Here is a 25,310-nt window from a genome sequence, read left to right as displayed (position 1 = left end):
CCATTTTCATCACCAGTTTCAAATACCATGAATTTTGATACCCATATTGCCCCAAGTCGTATGGTTCGATATATGTCCCCCCGGTAGAACCTTCCCTCAGGGCCATGGCCACTCCGGGTGTGGCCAATCCTGTCAAAATGGCCATTTTCATCACCAGTATCAAAAACCATGAATTTTGATACCCATATTGCCCCAAGTCGAATGGTTCAATAAATGTCCCCCGGTAGAACCTTCCCTCAGGGCCATGGCCACGCCAGGTGTGGCCAATCCTGTCAAAATGGCCATTTTCATCACCAGTATCAAAAACCATGAATTTTGATACCCATATTGCCCCAAGTCGTATGGTTCGATATATGTCCCCCCGGTAGAACCTTCCCTCAGGGCCATGGCCACTCCGGGTGTGGCCAATCCTGTCAAAATGGCCATTTTCATCACCAGTATCAAAAACCATGAATTTTGATACCCATATTGCTCCAAGTCGTATGGTTCGATAAATGTCCCCCCGGTAGAACCTTCCCTCAGGGCCATGGCCACTCCGGGTGTGGCCAATCCTGTCAAAATGGCCATTTTCATCACCAGTATCAGAAAACATGAATTTTGATACCCATATTGCCCCAAGTCGTATGGTTCGATATATGTCCCCCCGGTAGAACCTTCCCTCAGGGCCATGGCCACTCCGGGTGTGGCCAATCCTGTCAAAATGGCCATTTTCATCACCAGTATCAAAAACCATGAATTTTGATACCCATATTGCCCCAAGTCGTATGGTTCGATAAATGTCCCCCCGGTAGAACCTTCCCTCAGGGCCATGGCCACTCCGGGTGTGGCCAATCCTGTCAAAATGGCCATTTTCATCACCAGTATCAAAAACCATGAATTTTGATACCCATATTGCTCCAAGTCGTATGGTTCGATAAATGTCCCCCCGGTAGAACCTTCCCTCAGGGCCATGGCCACTCCGGGTGTGGCCAATCCTGTCAAAATGGCCATTTTCATCACCAGTATCAAAAACCATGAATTTTGATACCCATATTGCCCCAAGTCGTATGGTTCGATAAATGTCCCCCGGTAGAACCTTCCCTCAGGGCCATGGCCACTCCGGGTGTGGCCAATCCTGTCAAAATGGCCATTTTCATCACCAGTATCAAAAACCATGAATTTTGATACCCATATTGCTCCAAGTCGTATGGTTCGATAAATGTCCCCCCGGTAGAACCTTCCCTCAGGGCCATGGCCACTCCGGGTGTGGCCAATCCTGTCAAAATGGCCATTTTCATCACCAGTATCAGAAAACATGAATTTTGATACCCATATTGCCCCAAGTCGTATGGTTCGATATATGTCCCCCCGGTAGAACCTTCCCTCAGGGCCATGGCCACTCCGGGTGTGGCCAATCCTGTCAAAATGGCCATTTTCATCACCAGTATCAAAAACCATGAATTTTGATACCCATATTGCCCCAAGTCGTATGGTTCGATAAATGTCCCCCCGGTAAAACCTTCCCTCAGGGCCATGGCCACTCCGGGTGTGGCCAATCCTGTCAAAATGGCCATTTTCATCACCAGTATCAGAAAACATGAATTTTGATACCCATATTGCCCCAAGTCGTATGGTTCGATAAATGTCCCCCCGGTAGAACCTTCCCTCAGGGCCATGGCCACTCCGGGTGTGGCCAATCCTGTCAAAATGGCCATTTTCATCACCAGTATCAAAAACCATGAATTTTGATACCCATATTGCCCCAAGTCGAATGGTTCAATAAATGTCCCCCGGTAGAACCTTCCCTCAGGGCCATGGCCACTCCGGGTGTGGCCAATCCTGTCAAAATGGCCATTTTCATCACCAGTATCAAAAACCATGAATTTTGATACCCATATTGCTCCAAGTCGTATGGTTCGATAAATGTCCCCCCGGTAGAACCTTCCCTCAGGGCCATGGCCACTCCGGGTGTGGCCAATCCTGTCAAAATGGCCATTTTCATCACCAGTATCAGAAAACATGAATTTTGATACCCATATTGCCCCAAGTCGTATGGTTCGATATATGTCCCCCCGGTAGAACCTTCCCTCAGGGCCATGGCCACTCCGGGTGTGGCCAATCCTGTCAAAATGGCCATTTTCATCACCAGTATCAAAAACCATGAATTTTGATACCCATATTGCCCCAAGTCGTATGGTTCGATAAATGTCCCCCCGGTAAAACCTTCCCTCAGGGCCATGGCCACTCCGGGTGTGGCCAATCCTGTCAAAATGGCCATTTTCATTACCAGTATCAAAAACCATGAATTTTGATACCCATATTGCCCCAAGTCGTATGGTTCGATAAATGTCCCTCCGGTAGAGTTTTCCCTCAGGGCCATGGCCACTCCGGGTGTGGCCAATCCTGTCAAAATGGCCCTTTTCATTACCAGTATCAAAAACCATGAATTTTGATACCCATATTGCCCCAAGTCTTATGGTTCAATAAATGTCCCCCCGGTAGAACCTTCCCTCAGGGCCATGGCCACTCCGGGTGTGGCCAATATCCTACCAGTTTGGTCCCAACCCCATTGCCTTGAATCATTCTGGTTTCCGAGTGACCATTCTAACAATGTTCTTCAGAACAGAATTCCTCCCAAGGTGGTGCACAACCTGTGTCTTTCAATGTGTGTATGTGTGTGTGAGCAATAAAATTACCACCGTCGATCCGTCTCTGACGGATTTTCGGTCAAAACTAACTGTTCAGAGGCTATCTGTTAGCTTATATAGTCCGCATGAAATGTGGCAACAATGGTGCAACATTCTCGCGTGACAGTCCCAAGAAAGCAGGAGACGAGGCAAAATTTGCACCATGTTGCCACATTTCATGCGGACTATATAAGCTAACAGATAGCCTCTGAACAGTTAGTTTTGACCGAAAATCCGTCAGAGACGGATCGACGGTGGTAATTTTATTGCTCACACACACATACACACATTGAAAGACACAGGTTGTGCACCACCTTGGGAGGAATTCTGTTCTGAAGAACATTGTTAGAATGGTCACTCGGAAACCAGAATGATTCAAGGCAATGGGGTTGGGACCAAACTGGTAGGATATTGGCCACACCCGGAGTGGCCATGGCCCTGAGGGAAGGTTCTACCGGGGGGACATTTATTGAACCATACGACTTGGGGCAATATGGGTATCAAAATTCATGGTTTTTGATACTGGTGATGAAAATGGCCATTTTGACAGGATGGCCACACCCGGAGTGGCCATGGCCCTGAGGGAAGGTTCTACCGGGAGGACATTTATCGAACCATACGACTTGGGGCAATATTGGTATCAAAATTCATGGTTTTTGATACTGGTAATGAAAATGGCCATTTTGACAGGATTGGCCACACCCGGAGTGGCCATTGCACAGTGTTCGGAATGGCAAAATTAAGTGGAATAAATTGATAATTATTTTATTTGACGTCCTAGCCAAATGGTGTCTTCGGAAGAGTTGTTGTACTTGATAAGGGCTATCTTTTGTAGTTATTGACATACAGGGTGACGACCTTCCAGGGTGTCAACCATAATTAACTTTGTTGGATGACGTTGTAGGGCTTTGGTGTCTTGGGCAAAGTTGTAGAGGAGTAAAATTCATGAAGGTTGGTCCAAGGCGCCAAATTTGTAGCTCTTAATCTTCTCGAGATATACTCCTGTTTTGCAAAAATGGTCCAAAAAGCACTTTTTTGTGATAACCTTAAAATGTTAGCGTTTTAGCGGCCTACTATGTTCTGAAGAGTTGTTTATGACATAAAATTACATATCTTTGCCGAAAACAGCAAAATGTTTTGAGCCTTTATTGAGGAGTTAGGGGAAATATACCCATTCTAATCACACTAAGCCGTTCGACCAATTCTCATCACTTTTGCAGTTTTCCGCTATTAAATCAACATTTTCAGATGTATCAACAATGGAGAGTTGCTTGCTCACTTGAATTTGAGCTATTTATTACTTTGGAACAGTCAAAAACACTGTATGAAAGCTGTAATTCATGATCAAAGTGTTGATAGGCCGATAATAGAAATATGCTGATAAAGGGTATAGTTCCATTTTTAAGTGATTTTGAGCCTATTTTCAAGTTGCAATGTTTTCAAAATGGCGCATTTTGGCGCAAAACCGAACAATGCACCTGAAAGTACACACTTTCAACTACATTTCCTGAAAACATTTTTTTAGATATCTCAATTTGAATTTGCCGATTTTTAATCAATTTATTTATAAATGTTATTCGAAATCATAATGAATACATGGTGAAAATCGGTAAATTGAAAAGTAAATTGATCGATTTTTATGGAAATTACATTGTCTATGAAAAAATACGACAACCTTTCCAGAGTGACCACATATAAAAGGAAATACTTAATTTTAAATACGAACAATTATTTAAAATTTTCACTTACATTATTTTTGGGAAAAACATGTATTTATTCATAATTTTAAAATGTGTATCATAATTTTAAGCATGAACAATGTTTTACTGCGGGCGTCAATAATTAGAGTTCACGTGCGGTGATACGACCGCAAGATAATGGTCGCATGACAGCCGCAAGACAACCGCAGAACAAATTTTTGGCTGTTGTCAAAGGTTGCCTGGAGTTTTGAGCTGACTTTTTGGAAAATATTGAAAACAAACCAAGTTGACAGCCAAATCAACCAGAATTTCAGTTCAACTTGCTGATTTTTACACTGCGATAATAAGGCGGCAATAATCTCCTGTCACTCACAGCGATGATTTTATCTCGCAATAAGCAATATTAAAATCGATCAATTTACCCTTTCAATTTACCGATTATTACCACGTTTCAATAAGATTTCGCTTAAAAATTATAAATAAATTGATTAAATACCGTCAAATTCAAATTGAGATACAGTGGACTCTCTCGTTGTCGATATTGAAGGGACCGTCGAGAGCAGGAGTTATAAAAAATTATAGAACAAAAAATCAAAGCAATCTATTTGAAGGGACTGAAAAATTTATTGACAGCTGGAGTAATATTGATATCGAGAAGATCGACAACGAGAGAGTCCACTGTATCTCTAAATCGACACCGATAGACACGGAGATATTTTCAGAAAATGTAGTTGAAAGTGTGTACTTTCATGTGCATTGTTCGGTTTTGCGCCAAAATTCGCCATTTCGAAAACATTGTAACTTAAAAATATGCTCAAAATCACTTAAAAATGGTTATAACTCCTCAATAAAGGCTCACAACATTTTGCTGTCTTGGGCAAAGATGTGTAATTTTATGTCATAAACAACTCTTCAGAACATAGTAGGCCGCTAAAATGCTAACATTTTAAGGTTATCAAAAAAAAGTGCTTTTTTTACCATTTTTGCAAAAATGACGTAGTAAATTAAGAGCTACAAATTTGGCGCCTTTGACAAACTTTCATGAAATTTTCTCCTCTACAACTTTGCGCAATACACCAAAGCCCTACAACGTCATCCAACAGAGTTAGTTTTTGGTTGACACCCTGGAAGGTCGTCACCCTGTATGTCAATAACTTTAAAAGATAGCCCTTATCAAGTACAACAACTCTTCCGAAGACACCATTTGGCTAGGAGGTCAAATAAAGGAGTAATCAATTTATTCAAATGCCCTGAGGGAAGGTTTTACCGGGGGGATATTTATCGAACCATATAAATTGGGGCAATATGGGTATCAAAATTCATGGTTTTTGATACTGGTAATGAAAATGGACATTTTGGCAGGATTGGCCTCAACCGAAGTGGCCATGCCCTGGGGAAGGTTCTACCGGGGACATTTATCGAACCATACGACTTGGGACGGTACCAAAAACCATGAATTTTGATACCCATATTGTCCCAAGTCGTATGGTTCGATAAATGTACCCCCCGGTAAACCTTCCCTCAGGGCCATGGCCACTCCGGGTGTGGCCATCCTGTCAAAATGGCCATTTTCATCACCAGTATCAAAAACCATGAATTTTGATACCCATATTGCCCCAAGTCGTATGGTTCGATAAATGTCCCCCCGGTAGAACCTTCCCTCAGGGCCATGGCCACTCCGGGTGTGGCCAATCCTGTCAAAATGGCCATTTTCATCACCAGTATCAAAAACCATGAATTTTGATACCCATATTGCCCCAAGTCGTATGGTTCGATAAATGTCCCCCCGGTAGAACCTTCCCTCAGGGCCATGGCCACTCCGGGTGTGGCCATCCTGTCAAAATGACCATTTTCATCACCAGTATCAAAAACCATGAATTTTGATACCCATATTGCCCCAAGTCGTATGGTTCGATAAATGTCCCCCCGGTAGAACCTTCCCTCAGGGCCATGGCCACTCCGGGTGTGGCCAATCCTGTCAAAATGGCCATTTTCATCACCAGTATCAAAAACCATGAATTTTGATACCCATATTGCCCCAAGTCGTATGGTTCGATAAATGTCCCCCCGGTAGAACCTTCCCTCAGGGCCATGGCCACTCCGGGTGTGGCCAATCCTGTCAAAATGGCCATTTTCATCACCAGTATCAAAAACCATGAATTTTGATACCCATATTGCCCCAAGTCGTATGGTTCGATAAACGTCCCCCCGGTAGAACCTTCCCTCAGGGCCATGGCCACTCCGGGTGTGGCCAATCCTGTCAAAATGGCCATTTTCATCACCAGTATCAAATACCATGAATTTTGATACCCATATTGCCCCAAGTCGTATGGTTCGATAAATGTCCCCCCGGTAGAACCTTCCCTCAGGGCCATGGCCACTCCGGGTGTGGCCATCCTGTCAAAATGACCATTTTCATCACCAGTATCAAAAACCATGAATTTTGATACCCATATTGCCCCAAGTCGTATGGTTCGATAAATGTCCCCCCGGTAGAACCTTCCCTCAGGGCCATGGCCACTCCGGGTGTGGCCAATCCTGTCAAAATGGCCATTTTCATCACCAGTATCAAAAACCATGAATTTTGATACCCATATTGCCCCAAGTCGTATGGTTCGATAAATGTCCCCCCGGTAGAACCTTCCCTCAGGGCCATGGCCACTCCGGGTGTGGCCAATCCTGTCAAAATGGCCATTTTCATCACCAGTATCAAAAACCATGAATTTTGATACCCATATTGCCCCAAGTCGTATGGTTCGATAAACGTCCCCCCGGTAGAACCTTCCCTCAGGGCCATGGCCACTCCGGGTGTGGCCAATCCTGTCAAAATGGCCATTTTCATCACCAGTATCAAATACCATGAATTTTGATACCCATATTGCCCCAAGTCGTATGGTTCGATAAATGTCCCCCCGGTAGAACCTTCCCTCAGGGCCATGGCCACTCCGGGTGTGGCCATCCTGTCAAAATGGCCATTTTCATCACCAGTATCAAAAACCATGAATTTTGATACCCATATTGCCCCAAGTCGTATGGTTCGATAAATGTCCCCCCGGTAGAACCTTCCCTCAGGGCCATGGCCACTCCGGGTGTGGCCAATCCTGTCAAAATGGCCATTTTCATCACCAGTATCAAAAACCATGAATTTTGATACCCATATTGCCCCAAGTCGTATGGTTCGATAAATGTCCCCCCGGTAGAACCTTCCCTCAGGGCCATGGCCACTCCGGGTGTGGCCATCCTGTCAAAATGACCATTTTCATCACCAGTATCAAAAACCATGAATTTTGATACCCATATTGCCCCAAGTCGTATGGTTCGATAAATGTCCCCCCGGTAGAACCTTCCCTCAGGGCCATGGCCACTCCGGGTGTGGCCAATCCTGTCAAAATGGCCATTTTCATCACCAGTATCAAAAACCATGAATTTTGATACCCATATTGCCCCAAGTCGTATGGTTCGATAAATGTCCCCCCGGTAGAACCTTCCCTCAGGGCCATGGCCACTCCGGGTGTGGCCAATCCTGTCAAAATGGCCATTTTCATCACCAGTATCAAAAACCATGAATTTTGATACCCATATTGCCCCAAGTCGTATGGTTCGATATATGTCCCCCCGGTAGAGTTTTCCCTCAGGGCCATGGCCACTCCGGGTGTGGCCATCCTGTCAAAATGGCCATTTTCATCACCAGTATCAAAAACCATGAATTTTGATACCCATATTGCCCCAAGTCGTATGGTTCGATAAATGTCCCCCCGGTAGAACCTTCCCTCAGGGCCATGGCCACTCCGGGTGTGGCCAATCCTGTCAAAATGGCCATTTTCATCACCAGTATCAAAAACCATGAATTTTGATACCCATATTGCCCCAAGTCGTATGGTTCGATAAATGTCCCCCCGGTAGAACCTTCCCTCAGGGCCATGGCCACTCCGGGTGTGGCCAATCCTGTCAAAATGGCCATTTTCATCACCAGTATCAAAAACCATGAATTTTGATACCCATATTGCCCCAAGTCGTATGGTTCGATATATGTCCCCCCGGTAGAGTTTTCCCTCAGGGCCATGGCCACTCCGGGTGTGGCCATCCTGTCAAAATGGCCATTTTCATCACCAGTATCAAAAACCATGAATTTTGATACCCATATTGCCCCAAGTCGTATGGTTCGATAAATGTCCCCCCGGTAGAACCTTCCCTCAGGGCCATGGCCACTCCGGGTGTGGCCAATCCTGTCAAAATGGCCATTTTCATCACCAGTATCAAAAACCATGAATTTTGATACCCATATTGCCCCAAGTCGTATGGTTCGATAAACGTCCCCCCGGTAGAACCTTCCCTCAGGGCCATGGCCACTCCGGGTGTGGCCAATCCTGTCAAAATGGCCATTTTCATCACCAGTATCAAAAACCATGAATTTTGATACCCATATTGCCCCAAGTCGTATGGTTCGATAAATGTCCCCCCGGTAGAACCTTCCCTCAGGGCCATGGCCACTCCGGGTGTGGCCAATCCTGTCAAAATGACCATTTTCATCACCAGTATCAAAAACCATGAATTTTGATACCCATATTGCCCCAAGTCGTATGGTTCGATAAATGTCCCCCCGGTAGAACCTTCCCTCAGGGCCATGGCCACTCCGGGTGTGGCCATCCTGTCAAAATGGCCATTTTCATCACCAGTATCAAATACCATGAATTTTGATACCCATATTGCCCCAAGTCGTATGGTTCAATAAATGTCCCCCCGGTAGAACCTTCCCTCAGGGCCATGGCCACTCCGGGTGTGGCCATCCTGTCAAAATGGCCATTTTCATCACCAGTATCAAAAACCATGAATTTTGATACCCATATTGCCCCAAGTCGTATGGTTCAATAAATGTCCCCCCGGTAGAACCTTCCCTCAGGGCCATGGCCACTCCGGGTGTGGCCATCCTGTCAAAATGGCCATTTTCATCACCAGTATCAAAAACCATGAATTTGGATACCCATATTGCCCCAAGTCGTATGGTTCGATAAATGTCCCCCCGGTAGAACCTTCCCTCAGGGCCATGGCCACTCCGGGTGTGGCCAATCCTGTCAAAATGGCCATTTTCATCACCAGTATCAAAAACCATGAATTTTGATACCCATATTGCCCCAAGTCGTATGGTTCGATAAATGTCCCCCCGGTAGAACCTTCCCTCAGGGCCATGGCCACTCCGGGTGTGGCCAATCCTGTCAAAATGGCCATTTTCATTACCAGTATCAAAAACCATGAATTTTGATACCTATATTGCCCCAAGTCGTATGGTTCGATAAATGTCCTCCCGGTAGAACCTTCCCTCAGGGCCATGGCCACTCCGGGTGTGGCCATCCTGTCAAAATGGCCATTTTCATCACCAGTATCAAAAACCATGAATTTTGATACCCATATTGCCCCAAGTCGTATGGTTCAATAAATGTCCCCCCGGTAGAACCTTCCCTCAGGGCCATGGCCACTCCGGGTGTGGCCAATATCCTACCAGTTTGGTCCCAACCCCATTGCCTTGAATCATTCTGGTTTCCGAGTGACCATTCTAACAATGTTCTTCAGAACAGAATTCCTCCCAAGGTGGTGCACAACCTGTGTCTTTCAATGTGTGTATGTGTGTGTGAGCAATAAAATTACCACCGTCGATCCGTCTCTGACGGATTTTCGGTCAAAACTAACTGTTCAGAGGCTATCTGTTAGCTTATATAGTCCGCATGAAATGTGGCAACATGGTGCAAATTTTGCCTCGTCTCCTGCTTTCTTGGGAATGTCACGCGAGAATGTTGCACCATTGTTGCCACACTTCATTCGTTGCTGACCCCTTCCGCAGTACCAAGCATGCAACATTTTCGTAACGCGCGACATTTTTCGTTTTTCTGGATTGACACCTCACCAGAATAGAGCCCTTAGGACAAAGTTCTTTGTCAAAATTCTAAGTGTAAATATAGGTATTCGGTGCCCTCTCCCCGTGCCCATACCTTCACACTTAGGAGACCCGGGAGGCGGAGTCTTGTCGCAAAAAGAACGATACACGCCTGTGGATCCGTTGACGAAACCGCAAGGTTTAAGAGGGCCACATTATAAGGTGTTACGTCGATTCCGTTCCGTCGAGAGTAGGAGTTATGAAATTATAGAACAAAAAATCAAAGCAATCTATTTGAAGGGACTGAAAAATTTATTAACAGCTGGATTAATATTGATATCGAGAAGATCGACAACCAGAGAGTCCACTGTATCTCTAAATCGACACCGATAGACACCGAGATATTTTCAGAAAATGTAGTTTAAAGTGTGTACTTTCATGTGCATTGTTCGGTTTTGCGCAAAAATGCGCCATTTTAAAAACATTGCAACTTGAAAATATGCTCAAAATCACTTACAAATGGTTATACAGTGGAATCTCTGGCTGTCGATCTTCTCGATATCAATATTGCTCCAGCTGTCCATAAATTTTTCAGTCCCTTCAAATAGATTGCTTTGATTTTTCATTCTATAATTTGAAAAAACCCCGCTCTCGACGGTCCCTTCAATATCGACAACGAGAGAGTCCACTGTAACTCCTCAATAAATGCTCACAACATTTTGCTGTCTTCGGCAAAGATGTGTAATTTTATGTCATAAACAACTCTTCAGAACATAGTAGGCCGCTAAAATGCTAACATTTTAAGTTATCACCAAAAAAGTGCTTTTTTTACCATTTTTGCAAAAATGACGTATATCTCGAGTAGATTAAGAGCTACAAATTTGGCGCCTTTGACAAACTTTCATGAAATTTTCTCCTCTACAACGTTGCCCAAGACACCAAAGCCCTACAACGTCATCCAACAGAGTTAGTTTTTGGTTGACACCCTGGAAGGTCGTCACCCTGTATGTCAATAACTTTAAATGATAGCCCTTATCGAGTACAACAACTCTTCCGAAGACACCATTTGGCAAGGAGGTCAAATAAAGGAGTTTTTAATTTATATGGTTTCGTAAATGTCCTCCCGGAGAAACATTCCCCATGGCACTGGCCACTCCGGGTGTGGCCAATCCTGTCAAAATTGCCATTTTCATTACCAGTATCAAAAACCATGAATTTTGATACCCATATTGCCCCAAGTCGTATGGATCGATAAATGTCCCCCCCCGGTAGAACCTTCCCTCAGGGCCATGGCCACTCCGGGTGTGGCCAATATCTTACCAGTTTGGTCCCAACCCCATTGCCTGAAATCATTCTGGTTTTCGAGTATCCGTTCTAACAATCTTCGTTAGAACAGAATTCCTCCCAAGTTGGTGCACAACCAGTGTCTTTCAATGTGTGTATGTGTTTGTGAGCAATAAAATTACCACCGTCGATCCGTCTCTGACGGATTTTCGGTCAAAACTAAATTGTTCAGAGGCTATCTGTTAGCTTATATAGTCCGCATGAAATGTGGCAACATGGTGCAAATTTTGCCTCGTCTCCTGCTTTCTTGGAACTGTCACGCGAGAATGTTGTACCATTGTTGCCACATTTCATTTGTTGCAGACCCCTTCCGCAGTACCAAGCATGCAACATTTTCGTAACGCGCGACATTTTTCGTTTTTCTGGATTGACACCTCACCAGAATAGAGCCCTTAGGACAAAGTTCTTTGTCAAAAGACGTACAAGAAATGTAAGCTGTTGTTCATTTGATTCACCCTCCTGAAAGGTTTTCGAATTTATGTTTCAGCACATAGTGAGTCCTTATATTGGACCTACCGAATCCAATTTAATTTTAAAATTTCGGGCTGATACAGCAATAAAAGGTAAATTTATCAAAAAATGATAATGTACGAGCTTGACCATTAACAAATCTACATAAGTATGTAGAAAAAAAGAAACCATTGATAAACCACGTGGACCTATTCTGGAAATTCAGCGAGAGAAGCAGAAGTACCAGTAAACCCGTTCCCGTACTTTTCTGCAGATAGTTTCTTCTCTCTGGTTAGCTTCTCGTGTAAATATCCTTTTTTTTTGCGCACTTGCAGAATTTTGCAAAAGAAAGAGTTCCAAAAATGTAAGGAAACGCGCTGCGAAAAAGTTAATTTTCGAAGCTGCAGAAATTCTGCAATTCTGTGGGTACGGGAATTAACCTTTTTTTTTGTTTGGTTATCTTTGTATGTATAATTATCGTTTGTTTTACTAGATGTTGTTCGTTATGATTTGTTAGTTAGAAGTGTTTGAAATTGGTTCATGCATCTTGGACGGTTTGAAAATCAAACAAACCAACATTTATTCTATCTCTCTAATCCAATTTATACAACCAACCGACCAAAATCAGATCCCACTGACCCACCATCAGAGAAATTCCAGGAATAAAACAGGGTGTAAACAAAACAAAACTACGTTAGCTTGCGAAAATATTTGACGAAGAAGACCTCGGTGAAATGAGTCGCAATGCGATGACGGCGTGGCGACGGGCGGTAGGACGCTGATGCCATTTATCGGAAAACCTGTTTGCGGTGTTTATTTGAAATCGTCACTTGCTCACGTTTCCGATGCAAAATGACCAGAAACGTGGTGGTACTTGGAGAGGTTAGATTAAGTTTAGGTACCGTCAAATGGGGCAAGTTGGCACTGCTGTTTTACCACTTTTGTTTTAACAATATGGTTTTTTGGTTTCGGTTTCACAGATAGAAAGCTGTACAATCTGATCATCATTTTTTCAAAAAATTTCAAATTTAAATTGTATTACTCTCAAAACTTCTGTCTCAATTCGCTTCAGATGACGGCATTGTTTATTTTAAATAATGATTTCTGCGTGAATATATTTCGAAGATGCAGGCACGATGGCCTACCTGTGGCGCTATTCTATCGATGAATAAATTATGCTTTTGTGCCCTTTAGCTTACAAACCAATCAACTGATTACATTACTTAAACTAATCACAGTTGCATGAACAAATGACCAATAAATTATGCAATGCACGCAAGAGTACCGGTTGGTACGTGCTCAAGACAGTATTTATCTTTGAAGAGAAAGAAAAAAATAGAGCAGCAACTCTCTACTCACTTAGGAACTTAATGCCGAACATGAAGAAGAATCCGACAAATACGGCCAAATATTGCCACAGTCCGGAGCGTTCTTTGGACAGAACTTCGAAGAAGATTACATACAGCAGCGTGCCGGATGCAAGTCCCTGCAGGACGACCGACACCACCTGGGTGCTATCCGAGGCGCTTCCGTTGCTCAGCAGAATTCCAATGCCGATTCCCATCGGACTGACCACGGAGTAGGTGAAGATGTAGGCAACGGCTAGCCAGAACTTGGTTCGGGCCACGATGAGTTCAACTCCCACGCAGAACGCGATCACAAACTTGTGCGCAGAAACGGCGCCAAACATAAGCCAAACTGTAGAGGTGGATCCTTCGAGGCCAACGGCGAGTCCCTCGAAGAGTTCATGAACCGATAACGCCAAAACGATCAACAAACCGCGAATCGAAGAGACCAAATTTCCGTCGTCAATATCAGTGGGTGGTATGTGGTGATGAACGTGATGGTCGTGTGGATGTTGCGAGCTGCTGCGAACCACTTCCGTTTCCGTTGCGATTCCCCGCTTCTGGTTCTCCAAGTCGTTTGAGATTAGATCTGCTGTAGAGATGCTTCCGTTGCGAATTTCGCTGTTTTTCTTGCGCATGATAATGCTTTCTCTTGCATGGGTGCCTCTCATAATGGCTCCTCCCGCCACTTCCAGCTCGTTAATTTTGGCGTCATTCATTTTGCGCTCATGCCGATGAAGATAAAGGTGCACTAGTTCTTCCACGAAATAGATGATGAAGAAACCAGCGCACATCAAAAATTCTCCCAAGCTAAAGCTCAGCTGGGGCATAAGTCCAGCTTCCGTCAAATGAAGGATTGTTTCGTTGATTTCCGGTAGCAGATGTTGGAAGGTAGTACATAGCAGGGCTCCCCCACCAAACGAAAGTAGTAACGATACCAGCAAAGTTGCTTTTGCATCGGCAGCTTTATCCGTCCACTTGAACCATTGAGCCAATTTGAAAGGAGCCATTCCACATACCATACTAACGAAAAATAGGACGAACATTGCAGTACATTTGGCAAACACAATCGACTCTGTTTCATCTTCCTCGTGGTCGTCGTGATCATGGTCATGGTCGTGATCATCGGCTCTTCCCACTCCCAGCAGTTTCACCAGTGTCGTGCTATTCACCTTCATGATTGCAAAGTCCAACTATAAACTTATTATTCTTCCTTTGTCCAAAAGGCCCCTTGTCGCCCTCAGATTGGCACCTTCACTCTCTTCACAGTCGCTCAGTCCCTTCGGAAATACCCAGGCACTCAACGAAGACGCGATCACCGTTCACCACCACCGTACTCCGAGCTCAAAAACAGACTAACCAGAGCAAGTAAGAGTATTAGCGTCTTATAGAGCCCACCAGGTAACACCTGCGACATGCGAGAGTAATTTTGCCGCCTCTCCTTCTCGCTCTCTCGTTGGCTCAAGACAGGTAAACGGCGTCGTTCAAGTGATGGATTGTTGATCGTATGACGAACTCCTTCAGTTTGTCCGTTCGTCGTTACTGCCGCAGGCTACAATCCGTTGACGGCTGCGCTCTCCCTGTGTGTTTGCGAACACTCCAAATCGTCCGTTGCGCAGGTAGTTTGCTTTGTAGTCTTCTCTATCTTACTCCCCGAGGGCTCCAAACTTTAACGATGTTAACCTGGGCAGCAGCAGCAACAATTTGGCTTAAAATATGTCACTTAGCATCGCGCACTGGACTCTGGGCGATAATGACACGTATTGAACTGTCTGCAAACTGGTTTTATATTAGCGAGGTACTTGTTGTGGGTGGGCGCATCAGCTCTACTAAATCTGATGGCTATCTGGCGTACGTGAAAGCTCTATCTAGTCACGACCTGGGGCACGCATTCAGATACCGAGCAGTATCACGAATGGTTCATCGTCGGGTTGGAAGAGAAAATATGACCGATTGACCTTTATGTTTATATTTAACTAGTAATTTGTTGGTTACACAGTAAAAAATATTAATGAAAATTTACATTATTTATCAGATGATGTGATGTTAACACTGCCAAATATATCTGGAGTTTTTTTTTAAAGGTCCAATAAACCAAATTTTCAGTTTTTGCTTTTTTGGTGTTTTTTAATACTCCTGACTCAATGTGGTTTTAAAAACACCCAAAAAGCAGAAACTGGAAATTTGGTTTATTGGACCTTTTCAAAAAAACTCCAGATATTTAATTCAAAGTTCTCTTACGTGCTGTTATCTGCCCAACTATGACCAAAATCTGCTGCTCATGCTAAATCTTTACCTTAGTCAGTCCCAGTGTGCGCTTTTCGTCCACTTCGCTAACCGTGTCCATCAGGTCTTTCACAGGATAGAAGGTCTTTTTGTCGATCAGCCTTTGCAAGCTACCGTGGCCCATCTTCAACGAGTAATCGATGTACTTGAGCTTGTTCCGATCCAGCGAGATGCGCAACAACCCTTGATCATTCCTGATTGATCTAGGGACCAAGTGGCCTTCTTAAGGGGAGGGGGAGGATAGAAACCTGTCAGAAAAGCCATTGCCCCCCAGATCCATTTCAATACTTTCAGCCTTTTATAAAATGATTACTTTTTAAAACTCATGTAACTACTTTCAAAAACAATAAATGTGCACTAGAGTACCCTGAAAAAATGACCCCCTGCTCCACAAGCGGAAAACGTTTTTTTTTTTTGTTATTTTAAATTTTGAGCGAAATTGGTTGAGATTGACCCATTGATACCCGAGCCTGATGTTGGTGAAAAAAAAAAAATCATACACGGCACGGCCCCTTCCATATTTTGAACATGCGAAAAAATACATGTTTACAAAAATTTGCAGCCTGAAAAGGTGATGAGATGGGAATTTGGTGACCAAAAGACTTTTATGTAAAATTGGACGCCCGATTTTCATCGAATAACACCAAAAAAGTTTTAAAAACTCTGCCCATTTTCATTACTTAACTGTAAATTTTTAAGGACAAGTCATTTTAAGGGAAATTTAATGTACTCTTCGCATCTCCGAAGACAATTAACAAAAAAAAATAAACATAAGGGGTTTGCTTGTAACAATCACGAGTTATCGCGATTTTACGAAAAAAAAAGTTTTGAAAAAGTTGGTTGTGTCGATCATGGCCATTCATCGCAACCCGCGACAGACATGAACGACGCAACGATGAGAAACAAATAAAAATCTTTTCAAAACGTTTTTTTTTTTTTTTTTGTAAGATCATCGCGATATTACGAAAAAAAGCAAGTTATCGCAACTTGTGATGATTACACCAAAACCCCTTATGTTTATATTTTTTTTGTAATTGTCTGCTCTATAACTTTGTATAACCTTCTTACACTCTTAAAAAATAACCCTTCAAAGTTATAGAAAACGCGAAAACTTAAACTGAAAATTTGTGTTCTAAATTGAAAAACGACCCTTCTGGGTTAATACATGTAGAAAATCTCAAAATTTTATTTTACAGAAAATTTACCAGATTACTTAAAATATGATTTCCAATCACTCCTGAAAGTTTCATGAAGATATTTCATGACTGAAGTTAGTAGCAGACAATTTAGGCTTTAAATTTTGCCATGCGCAAAACAAACTGACAAACTTTCTGAGCGTTTTTCTCAACACACTGAGTTCATGTTCATTTTCGGGTGCCACGATATCTCGAGATTGGATGGACCAAATTGACTGAAATTTGGGGTGAAGACTCTCAAGACATATCCCATGACGAAGCTCGATTTTGAAATTTCGTTTTTTTTAAATACAATAATCAAAAACTGATTTTTTTACTGAAAAGCATAAAAATATTTTTATCTATTTTTTAAACAAACTTTATTTTAAATAGGCCTTTGTCATGCACACGGGATCGGTTTAACGAGTTTTCACCAAAATTGTGAGCCTATTTGGTCTAAGCAGTGTATGGATATCGTGGCATCCGTTTTTTGAAACTGATAACTTTAAATACTATGAAAACATTCTGCATTCTGCTAAAACGCTCAACCAAACCACAAAACTTTAAATAGCTATATCTCGGCAACGATACAGCCAAACGGCTTAAAATTTATGTTGTCAACAGTTGTCAACAGATGTATATTTTCATGCCCACAAATCTGATTGAAAAAAGTTTCAATGTGTGCTCATACCAACCCTTGACATTTTTGCCGATTTACATGTATGTAATCGCTTAATGTAGATTCGAAAAACGGAGTTTCAAAAAATGTGGTGTGTTTTTTCGATGAAAAATACGCTTTTTTTAATTCAAATCGGACGTCCAATTTTACATAAAAGTCCCTTGGACACAAAATTTCTATCTCATCACCTTTTAGGCCGCAAATTATTGAAAAACACGTCTTTTTTCGCAAAAATATATACTCCTTTACGATAAATCAAAAATGGAGCTCGGATTCGTAATATTGAATAACGATAGATTACCATAGTGTCCTAAAATTCATAAAACCCCGAGAAACCCGCGATAATGTTCTTCAAAGTAGACAATCCCAATGAGTAGATGGCATTTGAGGGATTTTTGCAAGGTTTTGCTTGTTTTTATTTTACACTCTCTGCCTACACAAAGAGGTAGAATTGCTAATTTCACCGTGTGGAATCTCCGCCAGGTAGATTTCAAAAGGGGGAATACCCGACGCCGTTGCATTCATTACAGTTTAATGCAGTTTAAATGTGGTGCGTTTTAGTACACCAAAGTAAAACTGCCAAACACATGGATGGTGCCAAGATAACGAACGGAAAATAGACATGTGGTGATTCATATATCTAATTATCTATATATGTACTTGAGTTCCTTAAATTAGCAAGGGGTATTCGTCCAGCTGTGGAACGTCCTAATCGATGCTAATGATGATGATTTTAAACAGTTCTTGTAGCTTTTGTGATTATGATGTTGTAGGTATATTTTTGGGTCTCGTGGCGCAGGGGTAGCGGCTTCGGCTGCCGATCCCGATGATGCTATGAGACGCGGGTTCGATTCCCGCCTTATCCACTGAGCTTCTATCGGATGGTGAAGTAAAACGTCGGTCCCGGTTTCTCCTGTCTCGTCAGAGGCACTGGAGCAGAAATCCCACGTTAGAGGAAGGCCATGCCCCGGGGGGCGTAGTGCCAATAGTTTCGTAGGTATATTTTTCCTATACATTTGAAAATAGGAATGATTGATTTGATGTTTGCAGATTAGTTATATGATATATTATATTATATGATATATTATATTATATGATATTGCCTTAAAATTTATTCTTTGGAATACCTGAGAGTTTGACGTAAACAAGGATTGTATAAATTTATATTTTAAAATCATAGAATCTCAACTATAACAAGCCAACTAAAATCAAAAAATGTGTCTACACATTCTCAATTCATAGGGAATCATACAATAGAAGGTGCCTAGAATCATATTTATTTTCTAGTTTCATACAAGCATCGAACGGTGTTTATCCAAACTTTGTATTCAGAATTGGAGCCAAACATTTCAAAAGGACACAAAACTTTTGTCATTTTTATATTAAATATTACACTGAAAAATGGCACAGGAAAACTAAATTATCCAATTCGTTGAAATATAGATTTATTGTCAAAAAATGTATAAAAAGAAACTAAATTAAAACTTCTTTCAGTTTTTACCCTCTTTACTACAAATTGATGCTTTTCTGTTTTGAAGAACATGATTCAAATTTATTTTTTAATAAATGAGTAAGCAAAAAATATTGGAATTTTTGAGAACAACCGTTAAAAAACAAATAATTCATACTGAAAAGAAAGATAACTGCAAATATTTTTTTCATTTATGAACAAAAACATATCAAAATGAGTCCATAAATCAGGGAACAAAACTTTTTTTTTTCATAAATTTCAATAGTTTACTGAAATTTGAGAAGTAACGAATTTTAAACTATTCAATATACATTTTTCAACATTTTTACAACCATTTTGAAATATTTTGTTATAAATTTGAACAACAACGTAAAAAGTGTTTTTGTTTGTAAGGTTATTAATCCAAATTTAGTTTTGATAAATTTTATCATGCCTCATTGATTTTTGAAATATCTTGTTGTGTTGGAGAAATTAAGCTTTTGAAAAATTTGCAACGACCAATGAATTTTTGATATTTTTTTATAATCAATGATGATAATACACATTTTTTACAGATATTTTTTTTTTCCTAAAACCAAGAATCTTATTTGCAATACTAGTTTATTGATTTGTTTACTTTAAAAGAACCTATAAAATTATATTATGAAAAAATATTGTCTTCTTTTTCAACTTTTGTCAAACATTAGTTCCGGCCCGCCATTTCATCAGAAAAATCAGATCTGGCCCGCAGGGCCAAAAGGTTGGGCACCCCTGCCTTAGGAAGACAACCTATGGAATGTTAACATTAACCTTAACATGTTAACAATAAGTTGATTCATAAACTGTCACTGAATCTGCTTTGTAAATGCCGACCCCGATACTCTTCACGGGTGTTCCCCTCAAGAATCAAGAACAGGGAAAGATTTACTTTTTTATGAGAAAAAATAAAACCAATCCTGGATGTCTATGTCACATTTTAAAGTGCTTCTAAAGACCTTTCGAATGCAACTAAAAGAATTAGAATTGATCAAGTTTTACGAAAATGGGAGCAATTTTAAGATTTTTCATGTATTTTGGACCTCAAACTTCAATGCCCGTTTTACCCCACTTTCCTTTGTCGTAGAGGGCTCATCTTTGGTTCATCTCATGTATAGACAAACAAACGCTAAAAGTTTCATCCAAATCGGAGCTCCTCGATACGACCTCTAGAACAAATCGAGCAATATTTACAAAAACTTCCTTTTTATGTTTTTTTAACTTTTCTGTGATACAAAAATAAGTGAGTCAGTTTAAAACTTCCCAGCCATCCCTAGTAATTCAATAATCAGTTATAAATTGAGGCTATTGATAAAGTTACTTTGTTGCAAATCAACGATTTTGATTGACATGTCCTATTGCTGCTCTCAGACAGGTATTAGTGAAACCCTACCTTTTTTTGGAAGCTGACACCTGATCTTAGTAAATTTGTATCTTCAATTTAAAAAGGAATAATGATATTTCAGATTTTCTTCAAATTAACAGTAGTAAATTAACAGTAAATTTTCAAGGGCATCTAATGTGTTTTTTTAATTGATCAGTAGAGCGCTCAAAAAATTTCTACCTTCCTTAAACTTATTCAAATTGGTTAAAAATTAAGAATGAAAAGAACAACGTCAGTTCTTGCTTTATTTACAAATTACACACACCTAAAACCCAAAAGAGTGATGAGTTCGCTAAAATACATATAAGTAGTATAGAGGAAGGTACTCTATCAGATGGTTCTTGAAAATTTCGTGATTTGAATGCTCAACACGATACACAACAGTGAGTAGTGTTTCAGATCTCTCGACTCTTGCAGGCCGACTTTTTTGTTTTTGGCTTGTAAACGGCGGCCCTGCTGTGATGTGAATTTGGAATCAAGTCGTCGTTAAACGAACCAGCCTGGTTGCTATGATTGCCCCTGCCGTTGGCTTTGCCATACTGACGACCGTGAATCGATGCCGTTTGTTTTTGGGCCGTTTTCGTTTTCGTCACCGTTGTTCTATTTTGTGGTATGCGCGTTGTTAAAATTTTGTACGAATCACAAAATAGCATAGCAGCGCAAAACGCTGGGACATATTTTGATGCCCTTCCGCGTTTCATAGAACTTGACAATCAGGTCTATTGTCAAAGCTATTTGCATAATTTCGCAACATCACATGCACACACTGATCTATGAAGAAGATACAACATTGGTTTGATCTCGCTCACTGCCTTAGCAATGAGCCCAAATTATTTGGCCGTTCCAAAATTACGCGCACAAATCCTCCGTTAAGCCCTACACATGTACGTCCGCTACGCGACTCCCAGGTGCACGAGACGTTATCGCTGAATCCTACGAGGTTGTACCAAAGACCAACGAGTAAACGGTCCACTATCACAGCCGCTCCAGAATGACCAATCAATTACCGCGTGCTGGCTTATGGAGCGCTATCATTGCTGCATACCTCCAAAAATATGTTTTTTACGGTCGTTTTCACCGATAACGCCCGCTAGCGAGATAATTTCCTGCAAGGTGAATCGAGCTAAACGAACGGTGCTGGCTATGCGTAATTTTAGGTACTTGCAAGGTTGAATAAACGGAGTGATCATTTTTTTCTTAGACTTTAATTTCAAATCTGGAGTTTTCATTAAAAATAATACCTTTATTGAACCTTTAAAAAAAATCCAGAAATGTTCATTTCAATAATTTGTAATTCACTAATGATGCCATCATACAGCACTTAATAAGGCTGTTGCAAATATTTTTTGAAGTTTATGTCCCTCGAATCTAACCAAAGTTGACCACTGCAAAATTACATTTTAAAAAACATTGGCAAAGTCACATAAAGCAAGTCAATCTCCCAAACTGAAAATTTAATAAAAATTTAAGAAAGTACAACTTATTAGCATTGTTTTTTTTTTTTTTTTTTTTGTAAGGAGAACTAGGCAGTTTCGTCTCTGTCGAAGGACAGGAAAAGTAGACAGCTTCACAGCGGAATTCCAAAAGTACTTTTTATTAGGTACTGTTATTTTTAGCAGACAGTTTACAACGGAATTGTAAAATAGTAGTTTATGCAACAAGTTGCTAAAAAGATTTTTTCAGCACGAGTTGTAAATACGATGAGTGCTAGAAAAATCAAGTTTTGCAACGAGTTGCTTACAACATTTTTTGCAATTCCGAAAAACGCTTCTTTAATCGAATTTTATGTTAAACATTCATGTGTTTAGTAAATTCATCGTTTGAAACAAAAAAAATATTGAAAAATGTTACTTTTCGATACAAGTGTTGAAAAGTTCAACTTTTCAGCACCCATTTCAGTGCTGAAAAGTAGAACAACATGTGGCGTTTCACAGTTCTCATTTAGTTTTCATGCTATGGAAAATTCAATGCTTTTTGGGATAAAATCGTTTATTCTGACGACAGAGGACTTTTTACCAATGCACACTGTTTCTCGATAACTTCGGATTTTTAGTGGACTGTAATTTTGATTTTAGCGGAAGAGTAAAACGCACGCGTCTTTCCGCTTCGGTTTCTGATTTTCAACTTGACGTTTAATGACAAGGTGGTTTTGTGTATAGTGAGGGTGAAATAAATAGCAACAATATCTACTAGGTTGTTTCATCCAAACAAAAAAGTTCTCAGAATCAGGCAAACCGAGGTTCCCCTTGTAGAGGATACCCATAGGGACTCTCATGCCAAATATCAGCCCATTTGGTTGAGAATTGGCCTGTCCCCAGCGGTTCAAAGTTTACATGTAAATTACTATGGGATTTTTATGCTTTTCGTTTAATCGTTCCTACAGGCCAGGGGACAACATGGATTCACTCGGAATAAAGATAGGTGTGTAGGGGATGGTCCAAGGAACAAATTCCAGAAGGAATTGGGGTTGTCCATTCTGTCCCCAAGGTGCGCATTGGATCGACGTCCGGTGTCTCCAGAATCAACAATTCACCCTTCAAATGTACGCATTGTCCTTAGTATGCTATGACGGCTAGCTGAAAATTTCGACGCCCCATGTCAGACGGTGAACACGTGGGGAAGCATCGATTGCATTATTATTACAAAATCATCATGTTACGTTATTTGGAGTAGTTCAAATTGTTACAGGAACATCAAAAATTATAATTTTATTGCTTTAAAGTATGTTTCTGAGCCAAAACATGAGTGAATGCTCTGCCACGTGGTCACCGTCTGACATGGGGCGTCGAAATTTTCAGCTAGCCGTCATAGCATACTAAGGACAATGCGTACATTTGAAGGGTGAATCGTTGATTCTGGAGACACCGGACGTCGGTCCAATGCGCACCTTGGGGACAGAATGGACAACCCTAATTCCTTCTGGAATTTGTTCCTTGGACCATCCCCTACACACCTGTCTTTATTCCGAGTGAATACATGTTGTCCCTGTAGACGTTGGGCCCAGAGGAAGACGCGGATTATTAATAAAACACATCACTGGCGGCTAATAACTTTTATTGCCGCCATCACTCGCGTGTCCGACCGCGGTACACTCTGATTGTCACTAACTAACTCTTCTCATCTCTAGACGTCAACCATAGTTGATCTGTCAGCCAGTGTTGACCAGGGTTAGATTCCTACATCCCTCTCTTCCTTGAAAATGATAGATACTTCACAATTGATAATTTAACAGTTTAGCAAACTAGATTGTCCTCATAATTGCCCTGATCTGAACACACGAGTGGATTTATTTTTAATCTAGTATTTGTTGATAACAATAGTATTATAATCTTATATCTTTTGCTGAGTCAAACGAGCATTTATGTTTACAGTATAATCTCTTGTCGCGTCCTTTGAACTTTGAACTAAGCCATTACACTCAATGAAGTTTTGGCCTTTCACTCTCCTTTCTTAGCTGTTCAATTTAATTGTTGCTCCGTCACATTTATTAATCTTGTAATTGTAAATCCATAATTCACTACAGTTAACCGCTATACAATCGATCCAGTACTACCTCCTCCTTCTCTTAAAACAATTTAATTTAAAGTTAAAAGAATGCTAAGCGTTTCCCTATTTTCCTATAATTTGAGCAAATTTACTCAATAAATTAATGAGTCTAAAATCTTGTACGCAGCATTTTTCAGATAGTATTTTTTTTAAAGATTCCAATGCAAATAATATTAGATTTTATAAGACACTTGTTTCAACCTCTTTCTAAAAAAAATGACTTGTTTTTTTTTTGTTCCCTTTGTTTTGAGTCCGGTAGATTTGAATGAATAAAGATAATCCTCAACTATCGTTTCACAATTCTATATCTTAAAACAATAACAGTCGCTCAAATAAGTTGTTTGCGGAAACAAGCTGGAGCAGTTCTTTGCGCTGCAAGAGCTGATGGGAAAGTATCTATGCCCTGCAGTTAAAGTCTAGCTTTAATTAACTAACTGACAAATTTTCTGTGATATAAACTTAAGCTTTCCTATCCTTTTTCTTCTCCCCTAGCAAAAGTAGCAGTTGTTTTAAACAGTTTTATCTGCTCTCGCTTAATTTATTGAAATTACTGAACTTATTTCTGTCGTGACTTTCCCCCGATTTATTCCGCGAATTCCGAATATTTCGAACCAAATAATAAGACACGTCTTTTCATGCCAAAGCAAAACACACGACTGGTTTATTTCTCGTTTGCTCAAGCACACATTCTCAACTTCTCTCTCGGCTTGCCTGCTCTCTCATTACACTACATACACTCTCTCTATTCTCACTCTCTCTTCTCTGCCACACTCATTCACTACATCCTCGTTCTTTCCTACTCTAAAAATTCAATAACAAATTCATCTGCAGATTAAAATCAGCTTTTTTGATCCATGGTAGTCAGGAAACTCAGCTCATCTCAGGATTCGGCTCCGATAAATACTTCTCCGGTATCCTTGATCGTGACACATATCTGCCAAAAGCCCAACGTCAGCATGGTTATCTGCAATTAAAGAAATAAAATACGACAACTTCGAAAGTTATCGTGTAATTAATTAATTGATCGGGAATTTTAACCTACAATTATCCAGAAATTCAATTTGGAGCTAAAATTCAAGTGGTGTAGATTACAAGTCTATCGTTTCTCAAATCATAACTACAAAAAGATTGTTTCTTAAATCATCACATTAAAATATTGAAAATCTACAAATTCCATTACCGACTTGTCCCACCAACTAATTTTTAAAAATCATTTACGTTATCTTCTCTAAAATAAAATCCTGCGTTCAAATTTAAGTCGCGAAAGTTATTAGCGTATCGTTTCTTAAATCATCACATTAAAATTTTGAAAATCTACTAATTACTTCTCCAACTTGCCCAACAATTGATTTTTTTAATCTTTTACTACGTCTTTCCTG

At 40.8% G+C, this 25,310-nt stretch overlaps 1 protein-coding gene across 1 annotated transcript in view; it reads right to left on the bottom strand.

Annotated features, from left to right (window-relative positions):
• The window catches only part of LOC120419875 (zinc transporter ZIP1), a 41,695-nt gene extending 26,642 nt beyond the window's left edge, over nucleotides 1-15,053 (bottom strand). Inside the window, exon 1 of the mRNA XM_039582736.2 lies at nucleotides 13,389-15,053. Coding sequence (XP_039438670.1) covers nucleotides 13,389-14,553 — 1,165 coding nt within the window. The 5' untranslated portion in view covers nucleotides 14,554-15,053. The remainder of the gene's footprint in view (nucleotides 1-13,388) is intronic.
• Nucleotides 15,054-25,310: the final 10,257 nt, after the last annotated feature.

This window comes from Culex pipiens, chromosome 1, assembly GCF_016801865.2.
Source record: "Culex pipiens pallens isolate TS chromosome 1, TS_CPP_V2, whole genome shotgun sequence".
NCBI lineage: Eukaryota > Metazoa > Arthropoda > Insecta > Diptera > Culicidae > Culex > Culex pipiens.
The sequence above is the reverse complement of the archived record's forward strand: the minus strand, read 5'-3'. Positions and strand labels throughout refer to the sequence as shown.